This window comes from Pyrus communis, chromosome 4 (genome assembly GCF_963583255.1).
Source record: "Pyrus communis chromosome 4, drPyrComm1.1, whole genome shotgun sequence".
In the NCBI taxonomy this organism is placed as follows: domain Eukaryota; kingdom Viridiplantae; phylum Streptophyta; class Magnoliopsida; order Rosales; family Rosaceae; genus Pyrus; species Pyrus communis.
Genome location: NC_084806.1, coordinates 1,815,720 through 1,840,001, shown reverse-complemented (window position 1 = coordinate 1,840,001; position 24,282 = coordinate 1,815,720). Strand labels below are relative to the sequence as shown.

The following is a 24,282-nucleotide window of genomic DNA, read 5'->3' as shown; positions in this document are numbered from 1 at the left end:
ACATCGTTCATTGATCTTTTATGTTCCAAACTCATTGATCTGGTCCTTAATGTACGCTTAACATCTAAGAGAAAAAGTTAAGGAGACTCACGGTGAAGTATATACCACCTTATCTTTTTTGCACAATATTTATAATGTTGACATTGAAATTGAATTGTTTCATGATTTGAATGCCTATAAGTATGTTATTACGACTTAGGTGCAACTGCGACGATTAAATAGACTGAAGAAGTTCAAAGTATTTCCTTTCTTTTCTTTGCTTTTTAACAAATGGCAAAATTCATGAGCAACAAAGAACGAGAACAAACAGTTTTCAAAAATAAAAAATAAGAACGAGCACAAACAGAGACTCAAAAACAAGATACGCACAAATGAAAAGAGAGGCCGACAAAAACAGAGGAGACAAAGCCCAAATACAGCTCATCCCGCACCCAAAAAAAAACAAAAAAAACAAAAAAACAAAAAAAAAAAAAAGGAAAATCCTAAAAATTTACAGGTCTTGTCTTGTAGATGCAAGCTCAAAGACAGCTTTCCTTCCTTTGGCTTTTGAGAAAGTAGACACTTGTGAGATTGATTTAGATTTAACAGCTTCTCTCTCGCTCTCTCTCTCTCTCTCTATGTACTCCTCTTTCTCTTCTCTAATTTGTTGATACTCTTTGTATTAGGGTTTTTCTCATGCAGTTCCTTCATAATTTTAGGGTTTTATGGAACCTGTTTGTTTCGTGATTTATGATCTTTTGTTCTTGATTTCCATTTGTACGATACAATTCGTATAACGAATAAAAGTAGTGCTCAAACTCTTTTTTTTTATATTTTTGTAATTTGATTTGGGTGCCAATTTTTATGAAAATATTTCTTGAGCTTGTATCATAACATGTTCTCTTTCATTCCGTAGATAGAGATGGCGTCTCCCACTGCAGGTGCCAAATCTTCCATTAGATCAGTGAAGTACAGAGACAGCCACCAGCTTTACGACGTGGTTTTTGGCAGCACCACCATCAAAACCTTGGTCACCAGAAAACCCGAAATAGTGGATTCTTGGGTAGGATGCATGCGAAGCCGTGACGACAATATCAACATCGTAGGACTCGACATAGAATGGTGTTGCAAATCCTTGACAGGAGATCATACTCGCCCTTCCACCTTGCAATTCTGCACCGTCCAACGCTCTCCCGGAACAAAATATTTTGCCCTCGACGAGGGTGGTGGGAATGGTGGGAATGGTTGTAAATGTCTTGTCTTTCAGTTTAAGGATTGTGACAAGGTTCCGCAGTCGATCGTTAACTATCTTGGCAGCAAGAGTTGTGTGTTTGTTAGCGAGAGAATGACCTACATCAAGGATAAGCCGGAGGAGCACTATAAGTTGGACGTAGCATATCCGATCGACATTAATCAATTCATCAAGGTTAGGAAGCCTGAGAAGCCTACTAATGTGAGAAACGGTGACTGGGACAAAACGTACCTTGATCCTACTCAGGTTCGCTACGCTTGCTTGGATGCTTTAATGTCATACGAGGAAGCTTCGCGTTTCATTAGTACAAACAAGGGCCCCAGGAAAGCGAACCATAGACTGTCTTTGGATGGAATGACGCAATATCTTTTCGGTGAAACAGACCCAGAGATTGCGATGGAAGAGGAAAATAAAGAGGAGGCAGACGAAGAAGAGGACGACTTTGATGTGATTGTTTCCGACGAAGTGGAAGACGAAGACTATGATGTGGTAGAGGAAGATGAAGACTTTGACATGATTTCTCACCAAGATGTGTATGAATTGGAATATCCTCCTCTAAAATAAATACTTAATTGTTTCTGTAACACAATTGAGGATTGTTTTAGTATTTACATTTCAACTTACATATGATTTGTCAGCTTTGGTTGCTTGACTTGATTTTCTCAGTATAATTTCTGTTTATATAATACAGTAGGATACTTCACTAACTGCCCACCAACAAGCATTCCAGGCCAATTTCGATTCATTCTTTTCGTCTTTGATTGATGCCTCCTGCTGAAATTGCGTGCCTCTCTCCTCTTGATCACAAGCCAATACTTAATTACGTCGATTTGCTGGTATTAGGCTGAATTTAGTGACCACGAATAATATGGGGCTGGGGCTCCGTATCAAGCTGCACGGTTGTAGGTTCTGTTTCTTCATCCGAGGAGGTTGCTGACGAACTTGAAAGATCCTAATCGCATTTTACCCGCCATATCAACAAGTGAACTAGTTAGTGCCGTGTTAGCATACTAATTGGTTACCACTTGAGCGCTACCATCTATCACATGCATACACAAAATAATAGGAAGAGAACATGCATATACATACTTGGTGGCTTTGCCTGCGCAGGAGAGCAGTTACTGCCATCACCATTCCATAGATTGGCAGCACAAACCCAGAAGTTCGCACTACTAACAACTGCGCAAACACAAGCAAGAAATTAATCGAAGGTCAGATTTTCAGATGTTGTACCTTCTACCTTATGAAATCCATGAAGCAGGGTTGAAGCTAATTCATAAATGTTTTTACCATAACAAGTGGGAAAGAGTACTCTTGGTTTCCGCTGATGATGAGAGGAAGTGTATGCCGGAGAAACAGCAGAACCATAAACTACAGGCACACCAAGAAACAAAACCAAAACTTGTTCAGATATGATCATCAGGATAAGAAAATGCAGAATTCATCAGTTTACCATCTGCTCGAGGAAGAGAAATTACAATGAAAGTGAGCGAACTGCCCAATAACACATTTCTTGCAGTAGAAACTGAGTACTCATCATAGCCAGGGTTAAGGAAATCGCGATCAGTTGCAACCATTGCTATGGTTCGAGGACTGTCCCTTCTCAAGATCTCCCAGTTTCCCCTGTTAGGACAACCAAAGTTTTAATCAGAAAGAAATGTACTTAAGCAAAGCCTTATCACGCGGAGATTAGTAACATAATTCACCTAAAGTTCATAGGTACACGCCCAAACTCAAACAGCGGAGGAGGAGCCGTGTAACCCGGCTTGAATTGCTGGAAGTAATAATAATCAATGTCACAAGGGTATTTTTCATATCATCAAATAAAATTTCTCCATGGAAGGGGTTAATTATTGGATTAATGTCAGATTAGTGAACTCACCTGATGGCATATCTCACAAATTGTGTCGCCTTTCTCATTACACCACCTCTGTACACATCTTCTGTGGACATACTGCAAGATCAAGACACCAATTAAATTCAATTTCGACCACAGAAACGCACATGATCATTTGATCTTGGAACGCGCTTGAAGAAATTAATAACACTTCTTTATCTTAATCCTCGAAACAATGACAAGGATGTCACACAACAAAATTGAAGCTTAAGAAATAGGACTAGTTATTAGGCGAACTAACCTTTAAGCTGCCACAACAAGAGCACGGCGACTCCATGTTCGAATCCTGATCCTCTTCCTTACAAATCCTGCATTCTGCTAGCTTCCCAGGAGAGGAAGGTGTATCTTTAAAATCGACTTTCTGACAAGAGACATCGCTTTTCGCATCTTCGAGCGCTGAGGGAGTAGCTTGCATCGATCTGTTTCTGCTCTCGATCGCAGCTTCTAAAGTGGATTCGGTGATCAATCGATCCACCAACAATACAAAGTGCTCCCCCATCCTTAAAATCTCCACAAGAAACACAGGAATTCACAACGTTTTAAGGAAACCCCCTGGAAAAAATAAAAATCCATTTTGTTTGATACATGAGAAGTTGAACTGTATTAAAACAACAGAAATCAACGAAAGAATATCGCCGTTATCAATTCATATCGTATAAGGATACACGAAAATCAGCAAAGCTCGTAACAAATCGAACCAGCAAAGAATTCAACCAAATTAAATAAAAGTAGAGAATTCTGAACGATCGTCGAAAAGAAAGAAAAAGAGAAGGAAGAAGAAAGTACCCAGAAAAGAAAGCAAAGTGATATGCCAGAAAGTTGATACCTTTATGAAAACTCAGGCCTTAAAAGGCATCAAGAAAACAAGAAATGAAGAATCTGAGAGACTTACACGAAGAGGTTACGATATTTTTGAAGCCAATAGATTGAGCCACTTGTTTTGGGACTCAATTTACAAATATAGCGTCTTAATCCAAGATTAATTAGTTAATTAACATTTGTGTTCTAATTAGCGGCGTTAATACAGCACTCTTGTCTCTCTCTTTCTCTCTCTTATTTACTGTGCAAGATATTTATGTAGACGTGTCGACATGTTGTTTTTTTTTTTTTTTTTTTTTTTAATACATCCATATTTTTACAAAAAATGAAGAGTTCAGCTATGAATATGGACAATTTAATTTGGTATGGAATTTGTCATCCACAAAATTCGAACATAAAATTTTTCACTTTTAAGTGAAGAAGAATATCATCAGACTGTAGTGCTAAGTGACAATGTATTGTATTTATATATGGATTGGAAAGGAATCCTTTCCGAATCTCTTCTACCAAATCCACCTAATCACCTAATCTGGACTCTTAAAATTTGATTCAATGGCTAAAACTATTATAATTTTCAAATGAGCTCTCTATTTGTAACCATTTAATCAAATTTCAAAGGTTAAGATTAATTAATTTGGTGAATTTGGTGACAGAGATCCGGATAGGGTCCGTTCTATGTGGATTAAGAGCAAGCTTAGAGAGAGAGAGAGAGAGAGATTCTAACGGGAAGGCCAAGGCTCGACTTCCACGATTCCTTGTACTTTAACCGTTATTACCGTTAAGACTTTCCACAACTTAACTTTCAAGGTAAATTTCATTTTCTCATCTCTAACCACACCATCGTTGTTTTTGTGGAGTAATTTTGGTACAACATTTTCACTTGCATATCTCTAACTACCAAGTCTATAAATAATTTGTATTGAATAGATCAAATGAAAGCCGATGAATGTAAGTAAATACACTATGTAGGAAAATAAAAATGATTTGAAAATTTTAAATTTTAACGATAAGGACAAAATAAAGAGTAAAGTGAATAGTACCATAATTAACTTTTTAGCGTAAAAAAAGATGATTTTTCGTTAAAGTGAACAGTACCGAGAGTTTTTTTGTTAAAGTTTCCAAAATAAAATGCACTGAAATCATTGTTGCTCATGACATGATATCACAAATTTAAGATTCCTTGTTTGGTTTGTTAATTGCATTTTAATTACGTAACTAATGGTTGTTTGTTCAAACGCATATATATGAGAGATCAATTGATCATTTTTCGTGCAAGTGGCATTTCACTACAGTGGTGGAAAGGAGTTATGCAATTGCATCTTTGTATGGATTCAAACCCCATCAACTCCTTAACCTAACATCTAACCACTAAGATATCCCAATGTAGTCATATTTGTCTAAGATGAATATATGTAATCTCAAATGAAAATTGTTATTTAACCACTTATTTTTACCTCTCAGGTACATTTGTTAATTTTTGTCATTGATATTTTTTAGTTCATTCGATCAGACGGCCAAAAATTGTAAGATGTGTTTAAAAAATAAAAATAGATGTGTGAATAGCAATACCCATCTCAAATCTTATTTAATTCATTCGATCAGACAACCCAAAATTGTAAGAGACGTGTGAAAAAAAATAATAAATGTGTCAACTGCAATACCTATCTCAAATCTTGTGGTAAAATGAGCGGGGAAGAGATCATGTAGGCAAAGAAAGTCAAAGATTGTTAGGGTTTATAGAGAGAGTGCATGTAAGCCTATCTTTCTCTCCTTTCTAAATTCTTAGTTTCAATTGCTTAAATTTTCCGAAAAATCAAGTGGAGCATTAGGGTTTATGGAGAGAATGCACAGCATGTCATGAAATGCATTTTGTCGACAATTCGCGATGCTTGTCATATTGTGGTCAACATCAACGTTCGGGCGTGCCATGATGGGAGCGTTACCGTGTCATGGCAAGCCATGCCAAGCGTGCAAAATGCATGCCATGACATTTCGTCAGATGCCCACAATGATGTTTTGGCATGCCATGATGCAAGGGTTAACGTGTCAAGGCAAGTAATGACATGCATCTTTTATTTGTAGGTGTTCTTACCAGTAAGAACACGTTCAATATCTAAGTTGAATTTTTACACATCTTCTTAACGGTAATAACACGTTCATCTAAGTTGAGTATTTACACAATTTCTTACCGGTAAGAACACGTCAATTATTCACCATTCTGGATGAGGGATAGCCGCATTTGAGTCCTGAACTGTTGCATCACCAAAACCAAATTTTCTTTTCCTTTTTCGTGACCTAAACCATAATTAAATTAAAACGTTAGACTAATAATCTGGTTTTATCGTTTTCTAGGTTTACTTTATAAGAAGGTGAGGTGTGGTTGATCAAGAAACATTTATACGATTTGCAGGAAGTGCGACTGAAAGAGCATCAAATACTGTTATAATTAGTGGGAGTTATATGATGCGATTTTGACTTGTCGAAGCAATTAGTTTCTAATTTATTTGCATAAACAAATTAAATAATAATACACATATGCATGTAAGGGTAAATTCAACATAAATATAATTTTGTGAGCTATTATTAGGAATACTCTATTTTTTTTTTTAAATAGGTCCAACGATTATTATTTTTTGTTAAGTTTGTGATAAAACTGAATGTTTAAAAGAATTGTAATATTCTAATTTATAAGAATTAAACCTCTTCAACCATGGTGCATTCAGCTTTTTAACTTATTTAATATATCTATATCAAAGATTTTGTTGTCAATAATCTATCTACATCACAAATAAATCGTTTTTAGCTACTTATATTATACATATTTTTTATTTGTAATCTATCTCTTCAGAATTAGTTGTATTCAATGCTATCTAAATACGTTTCACTTCAAAACTTTTATTATCTTCTTATCATAAAGATATGTTATTCTTTGTAAGCTATGGATTTGTTTGATTGTGGTCATGAATATGGTGTAATTCCCAACTAGTTTTTTCCGAATCCGAAACAAGTGAATAACATGATTCACTATCAGTTGTCCCCATTTAAAAAAAAAAAAAAATTTAAACCTGAATCTAACTGCCCTATGTTTAATTGGCGCATGTTGCATAATTGGATGGAGAATTGAGTAGGCGAGGTGACGATCGACTTTCTTATATGCTAAATGGCTATCATTTTATAATATTTCCTATCTATAATGTACTCATATTTTTTTATAATATTTGTCATATTAAATGGCCATCATTGTATTTGAATATCATTCACCTTAACATAATTCGTCATGCACTCTCTTAAAGAAATAAATAATACTGCATTTGCATGGCGTGTGACCTCACAATACTACCCATTGGATCTCCTATTTTATTTAAATGTACTGATATGTAAATATTTTATTATTAAAATAATAGACGAGAGTAAAAGTGGTGAAAATAAGTTGAGTTATTATGGTGTGAATCAATTTTTTATGATTAACTTAATATTTAATTTAACAAAATTTATAGTTTGATATAAAAAAAATATGATAAAAAACTGAAAAGAAATAAATTTTAATTAATGAAATAGAAAAATGAAGGAAGAGAATGTAATTTCCCCAAAATTCTGCAACATCAGGGGTGTAGTCATTCAAAGAAAACCGCTTCACAAACTCGTCGTAACGAACACCCTAACGTCAACAAACCCAATCACGCCACGTGTTCATCCTTGGCGCCAAAACAAGAACGAACAGTGTCTAAATTTACATCGAATGCCGCTTTCACTCTCACTCGCATTCTGCAACTGCAACCCAACGAAATCCCACTCCAAGGAACCAAAATTCCTCCTTCTGATTCTCGAAGCTCCTCCGCACAACCAACCAACCATCAATGGAGGCGCCGCTTCTCGTCTCCCTCATCCTCCTCTCTCTCCTCTCTTTCTCATCCGCCCTCCCCGCCCAGGCCATCCAAGATGCCGTCGAAATCCTCTCCGATTCCGGCTACGTCTCCATGGCGCTGACACTTGAGCTCGTATCCCAGTCCCTCGTGCCGCAGTCCCCCTCCCTCACCATCTTCACTCCGCCGGACACCGCCTTCACCAAATTGGGTCAACCCGCCCTCTCTCTGCTCCAATACCACTTCTGCCCTCTTCCCCTGCCCCTCCAAACCCTCAAATCCCTCCCCTCTGGCAGTAAGATCCCGACTTTACTCTCTGGACAATCCCTCTTCGTCACCACGCCGCCCTCCGGCACCCCAATTTCGCTCAACAATGTCAAGATCACTTCCGGGTCGCCCATTTATGACGACGGGTTCCTAATCATTTTCGGAATCGATAACTTCTTCGACCTCAATTTTCATCTCCCGATACCGACTCGGATCCCCGTCCCAGATCCGGTTTGTGGGTCTTCTTCCCCGCCGTCATCCGCCAACGGCACAACTGCAATTAGGTTTCCCGGAGCTTCCCGGTTCGAAGAAGCGAGTGAAATGCTGAGGTCCAATGGCTACAATGTCATGGCGTCGTTCCTCAACTTGCAACTTCTGGGTTTCAAGAACGCGACTCCAATGACCGTGTTCGCTCCTCTCGACCAAGCGATGGACAACCCACTGCAAGAACCCTCGATCTTTCTGCGACACGTCGTTCCGTGCCGGCTGATGTGGAGCGATTTGGCGGGTTTCACAGACGGCGTTGTACTTCCGACGTACATGCAGGATTTTGCCATCACCATCTCGAGGAACGGCAACGTTTTGCTGCTGAATGGAGTTCCAGTCTTCTTCGCCAACATGTATTACGGCGACACCTTCGTCGTTCACGGCCTCCGCGAGACTCTTGCGATGCCGGAGACGCCGGAATCTGCCGATGAGTCTTCGCCGGGAAGTGGAAGAACCGACGATGAGGTGCCTTTTGATAATACTGAATTGTGAGATCAACTTCTGGCAAGTGCTGTTAATTTCTTGCAAACAAGTTCAATTTTTTACTGAAGAATTTTTTGGGTCGTCAGCTTTTTTCTTGTAATTAGATGGAAAGTTGGTGACTTTTATTGTAATTTTCGCTCGTTCTTTTGTATCTGATGCGATTCAAGGGGGGCAAAATTAGCAAATGTAAAGATATCAGTTCAGTGAAAAAATTCAAAGACTTCAGAATTTTATCCGATTTCTTTTGTGAACAAATTTTGAAGCTATTTCAGCAGATTGGTTAAATGCTCAGTTATCATTTTGGCTTCTGAGCTGAATTAATTTCGCTCGAAAATGTGATCTTTTCGTCATTTGATCGTTGATCATTCCGTTCTGAAACAAAACCGAGTCCAGCAATGTGTCCGACTCCGAAACAGAGATGATGAAGGAATACTCAGAAGGAAAAGGCAAGACAGATGATCAACAATATCTAAATTGCTTTTACTATACACAAGAGACCAGATACAGGACCGGAACTGCTATTAGCTCCCAGGCCCCCACAACTCGTAATGGAACTTCGCTCCACTCGGTTTTTTCTTTTTGATATTTCAAACCCTACTTGTATAACCGATTTCTCCTGAGACCTACTACTTCTACTGCTAGACTTCATTTGATGTGCTGGAACTCCTCCTTTCGCTCCTGCCTTTTATTGGCAAGGATGGTTTTGCAAACTCTTCCTCCGTTCTGGGGCGGTTTGCGTAGAGTATCCAGAGAACAAGGCACAGCAAGACTCCAACTGATATCAGGGCCAATCCTGCATTCACAATTTTCAGGTAATGGTCCAGTGGAGGACAGTAACTTGACGTGATTGTTCGAAATGTGTCCCGAACAAAATTACAATCCTGGAGGCTCAGTAAAGGCGGGGTGTAGTGCTGAAGGGCATAGCTCTCGTTAACAGCTGCAACAAGCTGATTGTAGGTATCCGGGCTTACCCTTCCAACAGTTGTGCATATCCCGGATGCTGAGACTTCACATATATAGTTCTTCCAAACCTGAAGAATTCACACAACCAAATAAATGGGATTAAGCAAACCATCGGCAATTGTTTCTCTAATCTATTAGTTCCACAAATCAAGCAGCTTCCAGTAGAATATATAAAGACACCAAATTAATAGTCATAGTCGACGATTCTTACCAAAGAAGCATTTGAAATAGACACATCTTGATCCCCACATTGGCTGTCTCTCAGTTGAGAATCGTACGGGTAACAGAGAGGTGGCATCAGAGGCCCCGACTGATTGTAATAGTAAGGGTATGGACTGGCAGGGGAAGGATACGTATTGGCATAGGTGTAGATGAACTGGTTGACAACATTGACAATGTCATTTACAATTTGTTTACTCTGGCTAAGAGTCTTGTTTGTGGTTCTCTGGTCAACACATGGAAGGACATTGCTAAGTGCTGTTTCGGCGTGAGGATGTTCTACCCATTCTTCCATGGCTACACAGGTGTCGGAAACAGCACTGAAACACAATCACCATAGAAATGTATGGAGTTGCTGATTCAGTAGACAAGCAAATAAATACCTGAACAGAAACATTTCAATCAAACATTACATATTCTTACTTGTTGAGGATCACAAAAACTCCGGAAAGAATGAATGTAATTGCCACAAGTAGCCATCCACTAACAATAAATCTGCAACAATATCACGGCTTTGTCAGACAGAAATATGAAGACACTCCAGAATGTGAAGAGTAGTAGAATTAGTACAAGGGCGACTTACATGTGGATCGCATGTTGGTGCCTAAGGAGGGACAAAACTGCAACAAGATACATCAGTCAGTTGAAATTGAAAGCAGGCAAAATTTCCAATAAACAAGAAGAACAAATAATAGATTTCATTCATCAGGTTGTTTATGTTGTTACATACAAAGACCAATCACAGCTAAGAGAAGCATCACTGCTGCCACGGTGATTAAAGATGAACGCCTGCAACAATCAACTCAAAATTAGTACATCAAAAACATGGGGTTTCAGTATAACCCGTTAATTAAATTGTAGTACTGAAGTTTATGGACACATACACAATATTGAAGACTCTTTTTACTTTAATGGAATTTTCACTTGTCTTCTCCGTTAGTGTGTCCGCTGCAGTGTTAAGATCCACATTCAGCTTGTCAATACCATCCATGACATCAGAAGGTAAGAAAACCTGGGCCACGCTAATAGCCTTTGCAAGTGTCAGATACTCCGTGACATTTCTCAGGGTCTGCACAGTGTAGTCCGACTGGTTAACAACATAATTTAGTGTGTGCATCACTTCGTCATGAAATTCATCTTGCCCAACAGAAAGAAGAATACATCCAGTCCTGTGTGAAGATATAGTTTATCATGTTAGAATTGTGGCACACAAGAGACAGATAACGTAACGAAACTGCCTTTCTAGCACAACAGACAGCCAATATGATAAGGTGCTGACCTAACTAAGTATAGCATAGAACTTTCCTACGCTACATAAAAATGCTCATTATACAATCTTAAGTAAAAAATATGAAGTTCAGATCTTTACGCAGAAGCACATGTGAAGACCAGTAGCATAATCAAGCAAATTCTCTGCGAGCGGTGTGATCCTTCACCTTTAATGTTTATCTTCCATCCACAGCAATGATGAACCACAAGTACCATGCCAAAAGCAACAAACCACAAGACGGCAATAATGAAACCAGCAGCACCCGTAAATCCAACGGACTGCAGAAACATAGAGATCACATTACTAAGGAAATGATGGTAAACTTATACGTACAAGTAACAATATAATCCTCAAATTACCTTTTTTTTAACAATATATTGATCTAACTACTATTCACAAAGGTGTAGATAATAGCATTTAAAGGAAAAGCAGGAACAATACTAATAAGGTAAACAAAGAACACGAAATTCTGCATCTTTAAACCAATACTGGAGGTACACCATAACAATGCAACAAGGAATCAAGACTTACTGCCCAGTAATGCCGATTCACAATGTCCCAACCTCCCCGATAACGCTTAAACCGACTGAGAACATCCGGCCTGTTGGTCCTTTTCGCCGCCAAAACAAGCGTCCCTTGCGGTGCATCGCTTGGCTCCGGAGATTGAGCAGTCTCCTCGATTCCATTTGTCCACGACCCCAGATTCTCATCCACTGCAAATACAACGGACCAAAAAAATTACAAAGTTAGAAAGCTGCACAATTTTCAGCAGTTGAGACTGAGCCGTTTAGACTTAAAAAAGACAACACTTTTTTTATTCGAGCGATATTCTAATTTAATCTAATCTAACTCTCGGGAAGAGGAATTCGAACTTGGGTCTGCAAAAATATTCGAACTTCAGGTTTGTAACAAAAAAAGCATTTGCCTTGTTTGGTTGCTGATCAAAAGGGAGAATAAAATATCAGATTTTTCTAAAAATAAGAACAAAGACGAAAACCGAAATACTGGAATGAATTGGACCGAAGGTTTATGTATTTTCCTATTCGTCTCGAAACCAAAAACACCAATGGCTCCAAAAAATCTCACTTTCCATTTCTCCCACCACTAAATCCTCCGCAGCAACCGGAAAAGCACACGAGATCCGACCCGTTTCAAAAACCGAATTCAGAAGCGTACCTAGATTAAATTTCAGAAGATCTCTGGTGGGTCCGAGTCCATTCCGAGCCAGACCCGACACGCAGCTCGCAGAGCCCATAAAGAAGAAGAAGCAGCAGCAGCAGAGAGCGGCGGTGGAGGAAACCGGCAAGCGCTCCATTTGCAGAGCCGTCTGACACTCTGTTCACCAAAAAACTCAGACCGAAATCCGGATAAGAATCGAACCCATTTACAAGATTTGGTTTTGGAAGAAAACCCAATCTTAAATAAGTGTAATCAACCAACCGTTTGTTGTGTTAGTGTTGTAATCTGATTACATATCTTGGCGGTGAGGGAGATTTATAAGAACCAACGTCACATGGGGAGGTGGGGTAAGTGCTGATTAGAGAAGGGATAAACCGAAAAAGGCGGGTGTGAAATGAAAAAAAGGCGAGGTTTTAGGCGCCTCGAGCCTCAGCTCAGCTGCTTGCTTACACTGTCTCCTTTCCGTCTTTGTTGAAATACACTCCATTAAGCAAGCAAATCAACACAGTGTTTTTATTTATTTATTTATTTGTACCACTTTTCTCTTTTTGTCCTTTCTGCTTTTCTCCTTTTTTTTCTTTTTTTTTTCTTTATTTTATTCTATATACTTTCATGGCATGTAAATTGCAAGAAAGGTATTAGAAGTATAATTGGATTTTGAGATCTCGTTATCTTGACTATCATAGAATCAAACAAGAAGTTGTACGAGTAATTACTTGGTGTATTTAGAATGCCCGTAATTTTATTATTCTACTTAAAATTATAACATGCGTATTTGTTATTTACTAATTTATTTTAAAATTAGATCATATCAATTTTGTCATCTACTCATAAAAACTAGTAAAATAGTAACGTTATGTGGTGTCATCGTTTCCGTTGCACAAAAATTCCTCTAGGCAACAAATAAGAATTACTAGTAGAAATGCTCGCATGGCGGATTTCAACAACATGCTTCGACAAATTTCAACAGGTTTTACTCGGCATAGGCTTCCTCGACACCTGTTGACATGCCTGTTCGGCACAAGCGTGCGACGTAGCGCGACAAATGACTACATATGCACCAGGCACTTGACGAAATGCATTACTTAAAAAAAACTACAAGAAAAAAATTATACATCATTTAAAAAATACTTTAATCTTTAATATTATAACACCCTAAATGTTAAAATCCTGAATCCATCACTATTCTCGATGTCGAATGGGCAACCATACGCAAGTTTTTGTCTTATGTTAGTAGGGGCTACTCATTTTTTTGGCAAAACGAAGTTGCCATTTGTAAATGAAATAAATACGTCCATTCTCCTCTAGTGCCGTGGGGTGGTCATATAAAAAGCAGTACGTAATTAATTAATTAAAATAATAAGTGCTTTTGCAGAAAAAAAATAATATTTTCATGAAGCATGACAAAAGTGGAACACTCTCAATCGGATCCTCTTTCGGATTCCGTAGCGGATGAGAACAAAACGGAAGTATCTTTGGAGGGACGGAACCGGCATTTTCTGACAATTCACGACGTTACTTTCCATATTTATCTCTCAATATTTGCTAACCATTTTTTTTTAATTTCTTTTATTTATAGTGTGTTCGTTTAGGTTAGGTGCACTGTAACGTCATAATCTTGTGTTAAATTTGTAGGTTGAGACCAGAGAGGGATGGATGATATCAGTCAAATTTTCTAATTTACATTTAATTTTCGAATTTGCTAGAAATTGTATACTCAAAGACATTAATTATTTTACGACATATATGCAGATATAACACATAAAAATAAACACAAAAATATTAAATTTATATACACATGTTAAATAATAAAATGTAAAACATAAACAAAGATTGTATTAGACCAAAAGAAATAAAGATTGCGACGTATAGGTCGGCTGGCCGACTAGAGAGGAGATTTTTCTAAGTTTTGGGTATTTAAGTGATCTTCCACATGTTTTAGTACAAGTAAAGAAAATTGTATATTGTAATTAGAGGCAGTAGGACCGTGATCAGGGGAAAAGGATCCTCTCCTGATTTTTTTTTAAAGATCATAGAAATTTCGTGATCTCACATGTTCATCGTATATCGGACGATCAGAAATCATTTCAAAATTTAAAATTTAAAATTAAATACAAATAGTACTTAACAAAAGCTGATCGCATGATATACGATAAACGGGTGAGATTACATGATCCCTTATCCGTGATTAGGGACTAATCAAAGCTTAGGGGTGGGGACATGTGGGACCCAGCCACACTACCTACACTCTACTTAAACACGGAATTAGGCAGCCCCCAAATAACATCCAAAGCAGCGCAATCAGTGCCGCACGAAACACCTGATCCCTCCACCCCTCAAATCCTGCTATTTTACTGCACTAAACATATTGCTAGGAGTCGTGCTACGCTAATCATCTAATTGTACTAACAATTTTTAGCATTTACTTATGAACGTTGTGTCAGGGTTAAGATTAAAACATTAAAACTAAACAATTTATGTTTCATCTTTGATATCAAAATTCATAGGTGTGATTGACCTTGCATTCTCGGATAATTTTCTAGTTCAACTTCTAAGTAAGTATAGTGTTACTAGTTTTTTCATTATTAGAGATATTGTTATTCTTTGTAGTTGGTTTAGGATAATGTAGCTTAACTTAGCTTGGCTTAACCGTTTTACATGGAGTTGTTTGAGGTCTAAATCAGAGGGAGGGGGACAGGGACATTGCGAACCAGCTAACACATATGATGATGCATGTCTAAATCAATTAAGCAGCCATGTTCATACAGTTTTAGTCTCAAGGCAATCGGTTTGTGACCAAACGAAAAGACAAATTAATTAAGCATGCTTGCATAATTGTCTGCTATGTAAGACATATTCTAATGTCGTATATGAAACACATATAACTAGTACCGTAGTATGTAATGTGGGTGTCAAATTCCATCTTCTGTTCCAGAAAGCAAGTTCCATCGAAATTATTTAATCATTCAAATGTATCGATTAAATTGAGGGTATAAGTACCAAGTAACGTATTCATGAAAAATCGTCTATTTTTTATTATTTAGCATAATAAGATAGGCACATTATACTCATGCATGCAGTGCGGATCTAGCATGAGGTGAATGGTTGTCGATGACTTCAACAACTTAAAAAATTGTATGCATATTTGCGTATGGTATTTGACCGTATAAATAGCTAGGGAAAACTGAATCACAACTTTGTTCTCCTACTTCTTCTATCTTTTTTTTATTATTATTATCATCCTTGTCTTTCTTTAATCTCTTTTTTATCACCGAATACTCGATGAAATGGCTTAGTTGACAAGTCTTCATAGTTTTCAACATTACTTCACAATTTCCTATAGCCACCCTTGACAAGCTTCTACAGATCATTGAAGTTGTTAGCACATGTTGGCAATAATCGACAAGTTGTTATCAGGTGCTCGACGAAATTGTCCAATTTTTTTTTTTTTGTCAAAATCGTGATCCCATTTATTTGAAAATTTTGACTCCACCATTGCATACATGTATAAGATGAGATGATAGAATAGTAGTATATCCATACATGCATATAAGATTATCTCTTCATATTATTATATTATTAACACGAGATGCTTACGCTACGCACTAAACCCATGGCCCCATACATGCATGAACCGCAAGCTAGCTTTAGAAAAAGGAGATGACACGGGGGACCCCGGGAAGCTGAAAAGTGGTGTATGCATGTGATCAATGATCCGATCCAATACATACCTCCAGAAAGCTATCTTCTCTCTCACCAAAAAGATTGATAAAACAATTATACATTTCTTGAATGCCACATAAAGGAAAGTGACTCTCAGAGACATGGATGCGTCCGTACGTATATATGCGACACATGGTGAAGTTTCATGGCGGTGGAGGTGGTTCCTTCCTTGTAAATTTGTCTTTAGATCTAACCCGAGCGACACCTTAACATGCTCATGTGTATTTGTACATTTGTGACACGAAGTATATGCAGATTTCTAATGTTATCGTATCTGCCGTTTGATTTTGGGTGTCCATTGGTGTAATGGCATCGGCAGCCGCTATAATAATGTTTCGGCAAATACAGTTGGGTCGTCGTCATGGTCATTAGTAGCTTGGGACAATGTTATGGCCAAGGCCAGTCAAGCATGAATGATTTTAAGTTGTTGATGTATATTGGTTCTTCGTCATTCTCTTAAAACTAAGGTTCTTTATGAACTCATTTCATGTTTTTAGCATAATATTTTATATTGTTAGCGCGAAAACTAACATTAAATGCAAGGTAACTGAAAGTAAAAGTTCCCTTAGATCAGTAACATAAGAATCAAGATCCTAACATTTCTTTTTGTCCCTCTACATTTCAGAATAATTATTTTACGAGTAGTTCCATTGATCTTCTTTAATTTGATCCGACGGACAGAAATTGAAATGAATGTGTGAGAGATAAAACTGAATGTATGAATTGCACCATCCTACTTTATAACTTTTTAGGGCACTAAAGGAAGGTTAAAGAAGTAAAGGATGGTTGTAGAATCCACCAGCCATAGCATAATTTGGATCTTGGCGTTTATGGGATGAAAAGGACACCACCCAGAATGTGAACCTACCAATGGTTTTACTTTTATGTGGAGCTATTGTAATCTACTGGCTTTTGGTTTGGTTTGTGGAAGGCTTGTCTGGATTTTGGTACATTGAAGGCCATTTACTTTCAGTGAAATGATAATCCCATACTTTTTCTGCCCTGCGCCTTTATGTAATTTTTTTCATCGTTTCTGTTTGATTTATTCAATCTAATGATCTTAAATAAAGAAAAGCGTACGAGATAAGTAAAAAAAATACATAGTTATCATTTCCGTCTACCAGCTGCTTAGCAAATTAGCAATCAATCCACTCTACTCCACAATCATAATAATTCAACCAAAAAGTAATAATGGCCTACTAATGACTAATTGAGAGTGATATCTACAAGTCAGAAGCTTTTAATAACTAACTAAGCACACACTAATACTCCATTGGAGCAACTTGCAAATTTGCCCCCCAACTAGCATTCAGAATTCCCTTTCAGGCTTTCACCTTTTCGGACTATTGGTGCAGGTGCTTACTACCAAAAGAGAAAAAGAGAGATGGGAGAAAGTAAAAAGAGCTTGCCGACTAATCTATCAATCAGTATCTGCTTTTGCTTTTGAAGCCCCAAGAAAATTTCCACTTACGGCCCCTAATCACGGTAGTTAGGGATAATGGCCGACTAATTACTGACGGATCAAGGACCATTTTGCATTGCAATTTGCAACCCAAGAAAATAACTGGGCCAGCAGATTTGGAGGTCAAACGGGTTGGGCTTAAATAATGGGAAGTTGGGCCCAACACTGAAAGTTCATCCATGCAAATTTCAGACCGAAACGAGTAGCAGATCCAAACCCAAAAACGAAAAACAGAAAGAGGAGGCATGTGCAGTTGAGCACCAGAGGAAAATTACTCCATGCATTCAGAAAGTCAGGTTTTGAAACAATAAAACGTCCCATACACTCGTTGCTTGTGCAAATATTTGCCAATCATTCAGGAGGCATGAACCGGGCAGTTCAAGTCGAAAATTCTAAAATACATCAATGTATGACGTACCTTACTGAATTCAACGGCTAAATGTGCACTAAAGAATTCAAGAGAATTAGACGGGCGGATACGAGTCGCTTGGTGCATAATAGGACTCCAAAACAAGGGTCATGTTTGTATAAAAGTTAAAACTCCCATCGTATGTAGAGGGAGCAAGAAAATGTCTGTATTATTTAAAAAGATTTTGTCAGCAGACAAGATCTAAAAAGAAAGCCAAATTCTGTGATCAAAGTTAAAAAGAACCGGCGTTTGCTCTCCACCATTGCAAAGGAAAAAAGGAACACAATCAGCATATTATCTTGTAGCATAGTATCTCGTAGCAAAAAACAGGACAATGCTTAGGAGTCGGTTGAAATTCCTTAAAACTGAAGTTCAAGTATTGCTCTTCTTGAACACCCTGGAGATCATTCGTCGTGTCCCCTGCCATTTGAGGTTTGAGGTTCAATTCATGTTCCTTGATTGAGATTTTCATTGCTCAATTTGTTTTGGTCTATATCAAAATGCTACATCAGAGCATCCAACACCGCGAATTGGAAAAATTGTTGAGAAACAAATTCTAAAGCTGTAACAAGAACACTTGGGAACAGGAGTTACCTTATCAATTCCTGTCTCGCTAGTAATCTCCTCAGTAGTATTTGCATCTTATGACGCCGCTGAACTTTGGACGCCTGGTTACTCCTCCAATTGAAGACGATATCTTCCTGTCGATGACTAAATCAGTTGTTTGGAGTGCCTATGCTTAAAAATGAACTCCCAAATCAATCCACAGATGTCTATTTGTAAAATGTGAGAGATTTCCATTAATAATAAGGATGAGTTTATATCAAAACAACATAACAACGATCATCAAACAATAAACCAAGAATCCGAACGTTCTAATATTTCTTGCTCAATTGAATCAAAGATAAATTCAGAACGTCAGGAGACCCTCCCCCAAAAAATAGTGTAAGTTAACTCTAGGAGAAGAAAACTTCCCCGGTTACAATAAACCCCAATCGAACTTCCGCATTTCGATTGGAAACCAAGACTACATAAATTACTCCTACCAGTAACAAGTTAGAAACCCATCTCAAACTACCTCCGAATTCGCCTTTCAGGCTACTTATTCTTCACCGTTATTCCGAGCTCCCCTGCAACAATCACAGTGGTTGCCATGTCCAGGAACATCCCATGCTCCACAACTCCGGCAAGCTGCAAAATCGCGTCGCTGGCCGCCTTCAAATCCCCAATATCTTTCTGGAAATACAAATCCACAATGTAATTCCCATTGTCCGTCACAAAAGGCTTGCCATTTTCGACGTAAGTCCTCAGCTTTCCGACGCAACCCGCGTACTCAAACAAATCCTGGAGCTTTTTGGCCGTGAATTTCCAGCAGAACGGCACAATTTCCACCGGCATCGCCAGCCCGCTGCCTCCCAAATGCTTCACAAGCTTCGACTCGTCGACGATGCAGACGAATTTCTTACAAGCACCCTCCACCATCTTCTCCCTCAAGAGGGATCCACCTCGGCCCTTGACCAAATTGAGGTGGGGATCGACCTCGTCGGCGCCGTCGATTGCGAGATCAAGAACAGGGTGCGAATCCAGGTCCGACAACGGAATTCCAAGAGACAGGGCTTGCTCGTGGGTCATTTTCGACGTGGGTATTCCTACAATGTTCTGAAGCTTCCCCTGTTTCAAAAGCTCGCCGATTCGGTCGACGGCGTGCTTGGCGGTGGAGCCGGTGCCGAGACCGAGGACCATGCCGGACTCAACATACTCGACGGCCTTGTAGGCGGCGATTTTCTTCAACTCGTCCTGGGTTAGAATCACAGACGACGTAGGAGGTGATAGAGGGGAGGAGGAGGTCGGGGGAGGCAACAAAATCCCAGCTTCCATGGCCGGATTGTGAAGAACCCAATATAAAAATGGGGGCAACAAAAAGAAACTATTACTGGGTTATCCTAAAATATAGAGAAAATCAAAACCCAGAATTTGGATTTAATAAAACGGATCAAAAATGCTATCTTTTGAGATATTCAAGCATTTGGGGAGACCAAAAATGGGAGCAGAGTTAGGGATTTTGTATCTAGGAATGTGTGGCGGTCAGCATTTGGGGCCAAAGGTCAGAGAGAAGAAGAGGAGGAGGAGATAGGGTTTGTGAGGAGGCGGAGTTGGGGAAGGAGTTGTATTTATAGGGGAACATGGAAAGTGGTGGGAGCTGGGAAATTGTTGGGTGGATTTAAAAAATCTGCATTGAAAATTGAAATTGGAGGAGATTGGAGGTTCTATTTACGCGTGGTGGGAAAAGATTTTCCAGGCCTGTTCTAAAGAAATTTTTCATTGTTACCGGAACTAGAAAAGAAAAAAGAAAGATAAGAAAATAACATCATGTGTTCTCATATAAGTAATGAAAAATTTTATTTTTTAAATTATTAACTTTTTAACACACATATCTTATTATTTATATAATGACACGTGATATATCGTCAAACTCCCCCTTTTTTCTTGTAAAAGATATTGATGTGCTAAAAAAAAGTTGTTTTTGGTTAGATTTTGCGATAGGTTTTTGGGTTTAACTTTAATTGTTAGTTAAATTTATTGTTTCTGAGAAAAATGGGCAAAAGAAGTTGCATTTGGTTTAAATTAAGCCAAAATGCAGGATTGTTTAGCTGCTCAACAATTAACAACATTCGTTAAGTTGAATTTGACATTTTGAATGGACTAGTGACAACAAACGATGAACAACTTTACCTTCTTATTTTTGTTTTCAATTGAAAAAATAGTGGAATTTAGCACGGAACTTTACTAACACGCTGCGATTGAAAGTTGAATTTTTTTTCCAAATTCTAGAAAATGTTTTTAGTCATTATAGAAATCCAAAAGCACAAAACTTTTTTAAAAAAAGAAAAAGAAAAGGACGTTTGATATCATCCATCGAGTATGGCATTGTAAGGAATAATAAGAAATTAGAGAAAAGGACATCCATTTTGTTATGCGCTTTGAGTTGAGTGGAGTGTTTGGATTAAATTGAGCATATGGTAATAGATCAATGGCTAGGAATAAAATGCCATATGAATGGAATCAGATTAACCCTTTTTATGCTTTTTTATTATTTAATTAAATAAAAAAAAAAATAAAAAAAAGGGGCATGGTGGGGGATGGATGGGAAACAACGCATGCTGCATGGTCCATGACTCCATTGTGATTTACAATTCTCCGCATATTCTCCATTGCCTGGATTCCCTTCCTCTCTTTCTTTTGCGCCCTACCACCGCCACCCCATTATATATATTTATATTATATAATGATTTGAATTTTTTAACAAGTGGCCTTTACCACAATAATAAAAAGAAGTTAAGCCTTGCATATTGAACATCGTTAATGGCTAATCTAACATCTAATGTAATAAAATTTATCGTTTGAAAAAAAATATATATATATATATATACACACAAGGCACGTTTAGAAATATTTTTAGAATGATTGGAAGTGTGTTTTAGAGAAAATGTTTTAAGTGCTTTTTCAGGGTTCACTTGCCTTTTTACTTATGATTGGTTCCAGTGTTCACTTGCATTTTCATTAAGGATTGGATCCAAAACATTTTCACCAAAAACGGTTTCAACATTGTTTGTTCAAACGGATTTATTATTAGGCAACCGTCATATGCTTTTTTTTTTTTAAATGTGAACTATTATTAAACGAAAATGGATGATTCGAAATTATTATATTATTTTATAGGGGGAGGGGGATTTCAAACCCGAAACGCATAGATAGAAACTCAACACCCTATCCAATATGATATTAAACCTCACTTTAGAATTTTCTTAATAAATATTTTTTGATTTTGCATTGCCAAAACTCAAGTGGTACAGGTTGATGAGTAATAAAATTTTGTATGTCATGAATTTACTATGAATGTTTCACAATATTATGTTGTAAATTTGCGGTGTCTTTTTAGACGAGCGGAAAAAGGTTGTTTTATGCAGTTTTTGACGAAGACATTTGTTGTGTGTGGTCCATGAAAAAGACATAAGCGAGTGCAGGGCATCTTCTTGGGAACTCAGTTAATTGTACACTAGCCTTCATGCGCGAAGCATTTTTTGAATCACTACATGTTAAGCACAATTTACATGTTTTAAATTATGTTAGAAGAAAAGTCAAATATTTGAAATAAACAAATAATCTTAAATTACGCTAGAAGAAACCCTTCATAAACCAATTTAAACAGCTAAATTCACATAATAAAATCAATCTTTATAGAATTTATATAAAGAATAGAGAAAATAATATTTAATAAACAATTGATTGAATCACATTATTGTTAACCTATTGTGAGGCAAAGTCTGCCCCTTCCCTCTTAGTGTAAATAATATCGTTTGTTAAAAAAAAGAAGTGACAACTAATTTAATCACATTATTATCTGCGTGCGAAAAACTTTTTTATAACTGGCATTACATGTCTCTTAAGATGTTTTGAACATGTTTAAAATAGATAGAATAATATTTAATAAATAACTAATTGAATCACATTCTTGTTAGCGCATTATGAGACCAAGTTCACATCATTCCCCCTTAGTATAGAAATATTGTTTGTTACCAAAAAAAAAAAAAAAATCATTTGACAACTAATTTAATCACATTATTATTCGCGTGCGAATGATCTTTTTTATAACCAGAATTACACACCTCTTAAGATGTTTTTAATGTGTTTGAAAATAGATAAATTGAATCACATTATTGCTAGCCTATTGTGAGGCACTAATTAAAAAAAAACCCACAAAATCATTAATTATTAAAAAATACTATTAAAATGACAAAAATGCCCTTACTTTATTTAATGCATTATTTTGGGATGCTTTTGAACTTTTTTGTTTTGGGGGTATTTTTGTCCAATTATTTTGGGTAAAGCATTATGACACCAAAACACTATTCACTTTTGTGTTGACTTTATATATAGGTTATATTATACTAACCTTCATGCACGCACTTACACGTGCAAAATGCATTTTTTGAATCACCGCGTGCTAGGCGCGACTTACATATTTTAAATGTATTTATATGCGTAAATTGACAAAAGAAAAGTCAAATATTTGAAGTAAATGAATCACTTTAGATCATGCTAGAAGTAACATCTCATAAACCAATTAAAGCAGCTGAATTCACATAATAAAATCGGTCTCTATAAAATTTACATTAAGAATAGAGAAAAAAATATTTAATAAACAATTGATTGAATCACATTATTATTAACCATTGTGAGGCCAAGCTCACATCCTCCTCCTTAGTATAGATAATATCGTTTGTTTAAAAAAAAAATCATTTGACAATTAATTTAATCACATTATTATCCACATGTGAAAGATTTTTTTATAACCGACATTACACGCTTCTTACGATGTTTTAAACGTGTTTAAAAATAGAGAAAATAATATTTAATAAACAACTGATCAAATCACATTATTTCTAACCCGTTGTGAGGTTAAGCCCACCCCCTCCCCTTAGTATAGATAATATAGTTTGTTACATAAAAAAAAATCAATCATTTGACAATTTATTTAATCATATTATTATCCGCGTGTGAATAATCTTTTTATATCACGTGGGCACTATCAATTTTGTCATTTGTTTATGATTTTCACTCTTCCCTTTCATTTTTTTTATTCTTTACAAATAAGACAAAAATTTTGGTGTTACCCACTTTGACAAATTTAATTGGACCAAACTGCCCCTCAGCCAAAATACGTCAAAACCTGCCCAAAATCATATTTCAAATTATGCAAGGGTAAATTGGTAATTTGGTCATCAAAAATCTGATCTCCACTGTGATGCACTGTTCATCACACCTCCAGCTTTATGTATAATCCCAAAATCATATTTCAAATTATGCAAAGGTAAATTGATAATTTGGTCATCAAAAATCTGATCTCCACTGTGATGCACTGTTCATCACACCTCTAGCTTTATATATAATCGATAGGTGCATTGCATTCGTAATTTGGTAAATTTGGTATTTTTTTTTCCTTTTGTTTGATTGGCTTCTATGCTTTGTTTTGTTCACTCATCAGTTCGTGGAAAGATTTTTCAGTGTGACTAGTACACAAAGTGGTACATCACATGTAACTATATAAATGGTGAAATATGTGTGTTAAAAAATTAATAATTTAAAAAATAAAATTTTTCATAATTTTTAAAAATACGTGATGTACCATCCGTATTTCAATCACAATAAAAAATTTATCCAGCCCATGA

The 24,282-nt window shown here is 37.0% G+C and overlaps 4 protein-coding genes across 6 annotated transcripts; 1 reads left to right on the top strand and 3 right to left on the bottom strand.

The window, feature by feature from the left end:
- Positions 1–1,763: 1,763 nt before the first annotated feature.
- On the bottom strand, positions 1,764–4,158 carry LOC137731557 (uncharacterized). Of its 3 annotated transcripts, none has more exons than XM_068470691.1 (8): positions 4,023–4,158; positions 3,370–3,680; positions 3,114–3,185; positions 2,938–3,005; positions 2,710–2,854; positions 2,522–2,602; positions 2,321–2,410; positions 1,764–2,183 (listed from the first exon to the last, which is right to left on the bottom strand). In XM_068470691.1, exons 2-8 carry the CDS (start codon positions 3,625–3,627, stop codon positions 2,082–2,084), a joined length of 816 nt encoding a protein of 271 aa, XP_068326792.1. In that variant the 5' UTR covers positions 3,628–3,680; positions 4,023–4,158; the 3' UTR covers positions 1,764–2,081. The 3 variants fall into 3 exon arrangements, with proteins under 3 accessions (XP_068326792.1, XP_068326791.1, XP_068326790.1); XM_068470690.1 differs by having other exon boundaries at positions 3,955–4,095; XM_068470689.1 differs by having other exon boundaries at positions 3,915–4,071.
- Positions 4,159–7,804: 3,646 nt separating this feature from the next.
- Positions 7,805–8,836, top strand: LOC137731242 (putative fasciclin-like arabinogalactan protein 20). Its single transcript, XM_068470343.1, has one exon. It carries the CDS (start codon positions 7,805–7,807, stop codon positions 8,834–8,836), a length of 1,032 nt encoding a protein of 343 aa, XP_068326444.1.
- Positions 8,837–9,283: 447 nt separating this feature from the next.
- On the bottom strand, positions 9,284–12,912 carry LOC137731890 (uncharacterized). Its single transcript, XM_068471139.1, has 9 exons — positions 12,456–12,912; positions 11,811–11,992; positions 11,379–11,557; positions 10,894–11,178; positions 10,740–10,798; positions 10,593–10,629; positions 10,433–10,504; positions 10,002–10,329; positions 9,284–9,858 (listed from the first exon to the last, which is right to left on the bottom strand). The coding sequence occupies exons 1-9, from the start codon at positions 12,592–12,594 to the stop codon at positions 9,466–9,468; spliced, it is 1,674 nt and encodes a 557-aa protein (XP_068327240.1). The 5' UTR covers positions 12,595–12,912; the 3' UTR covers positions 9,284–9,465.
- Positions 12,913–18,824: 5,912 nt separating this feature from the next.
- On the bottom strand, positions 18,825–20,066 carry LOC137730973 (probable ribose-5-phosphate isomerase 2). Its single transcript, XM_068470000.1, has one exon. The coding sequence runs from the start codon at positions 19,928–19,930 to the stop codon at positions 19,151–19,153; it is 780 nt and encodes a 259-aa protein (XP_068326101.1). The 5' UTR covers positions 19,931–20,066; the 3' UTR covers positions 18,825–19,150.
- Between the last annotated feature and the right edge of the window lie 4,216 nt (positions 20,067–24,282).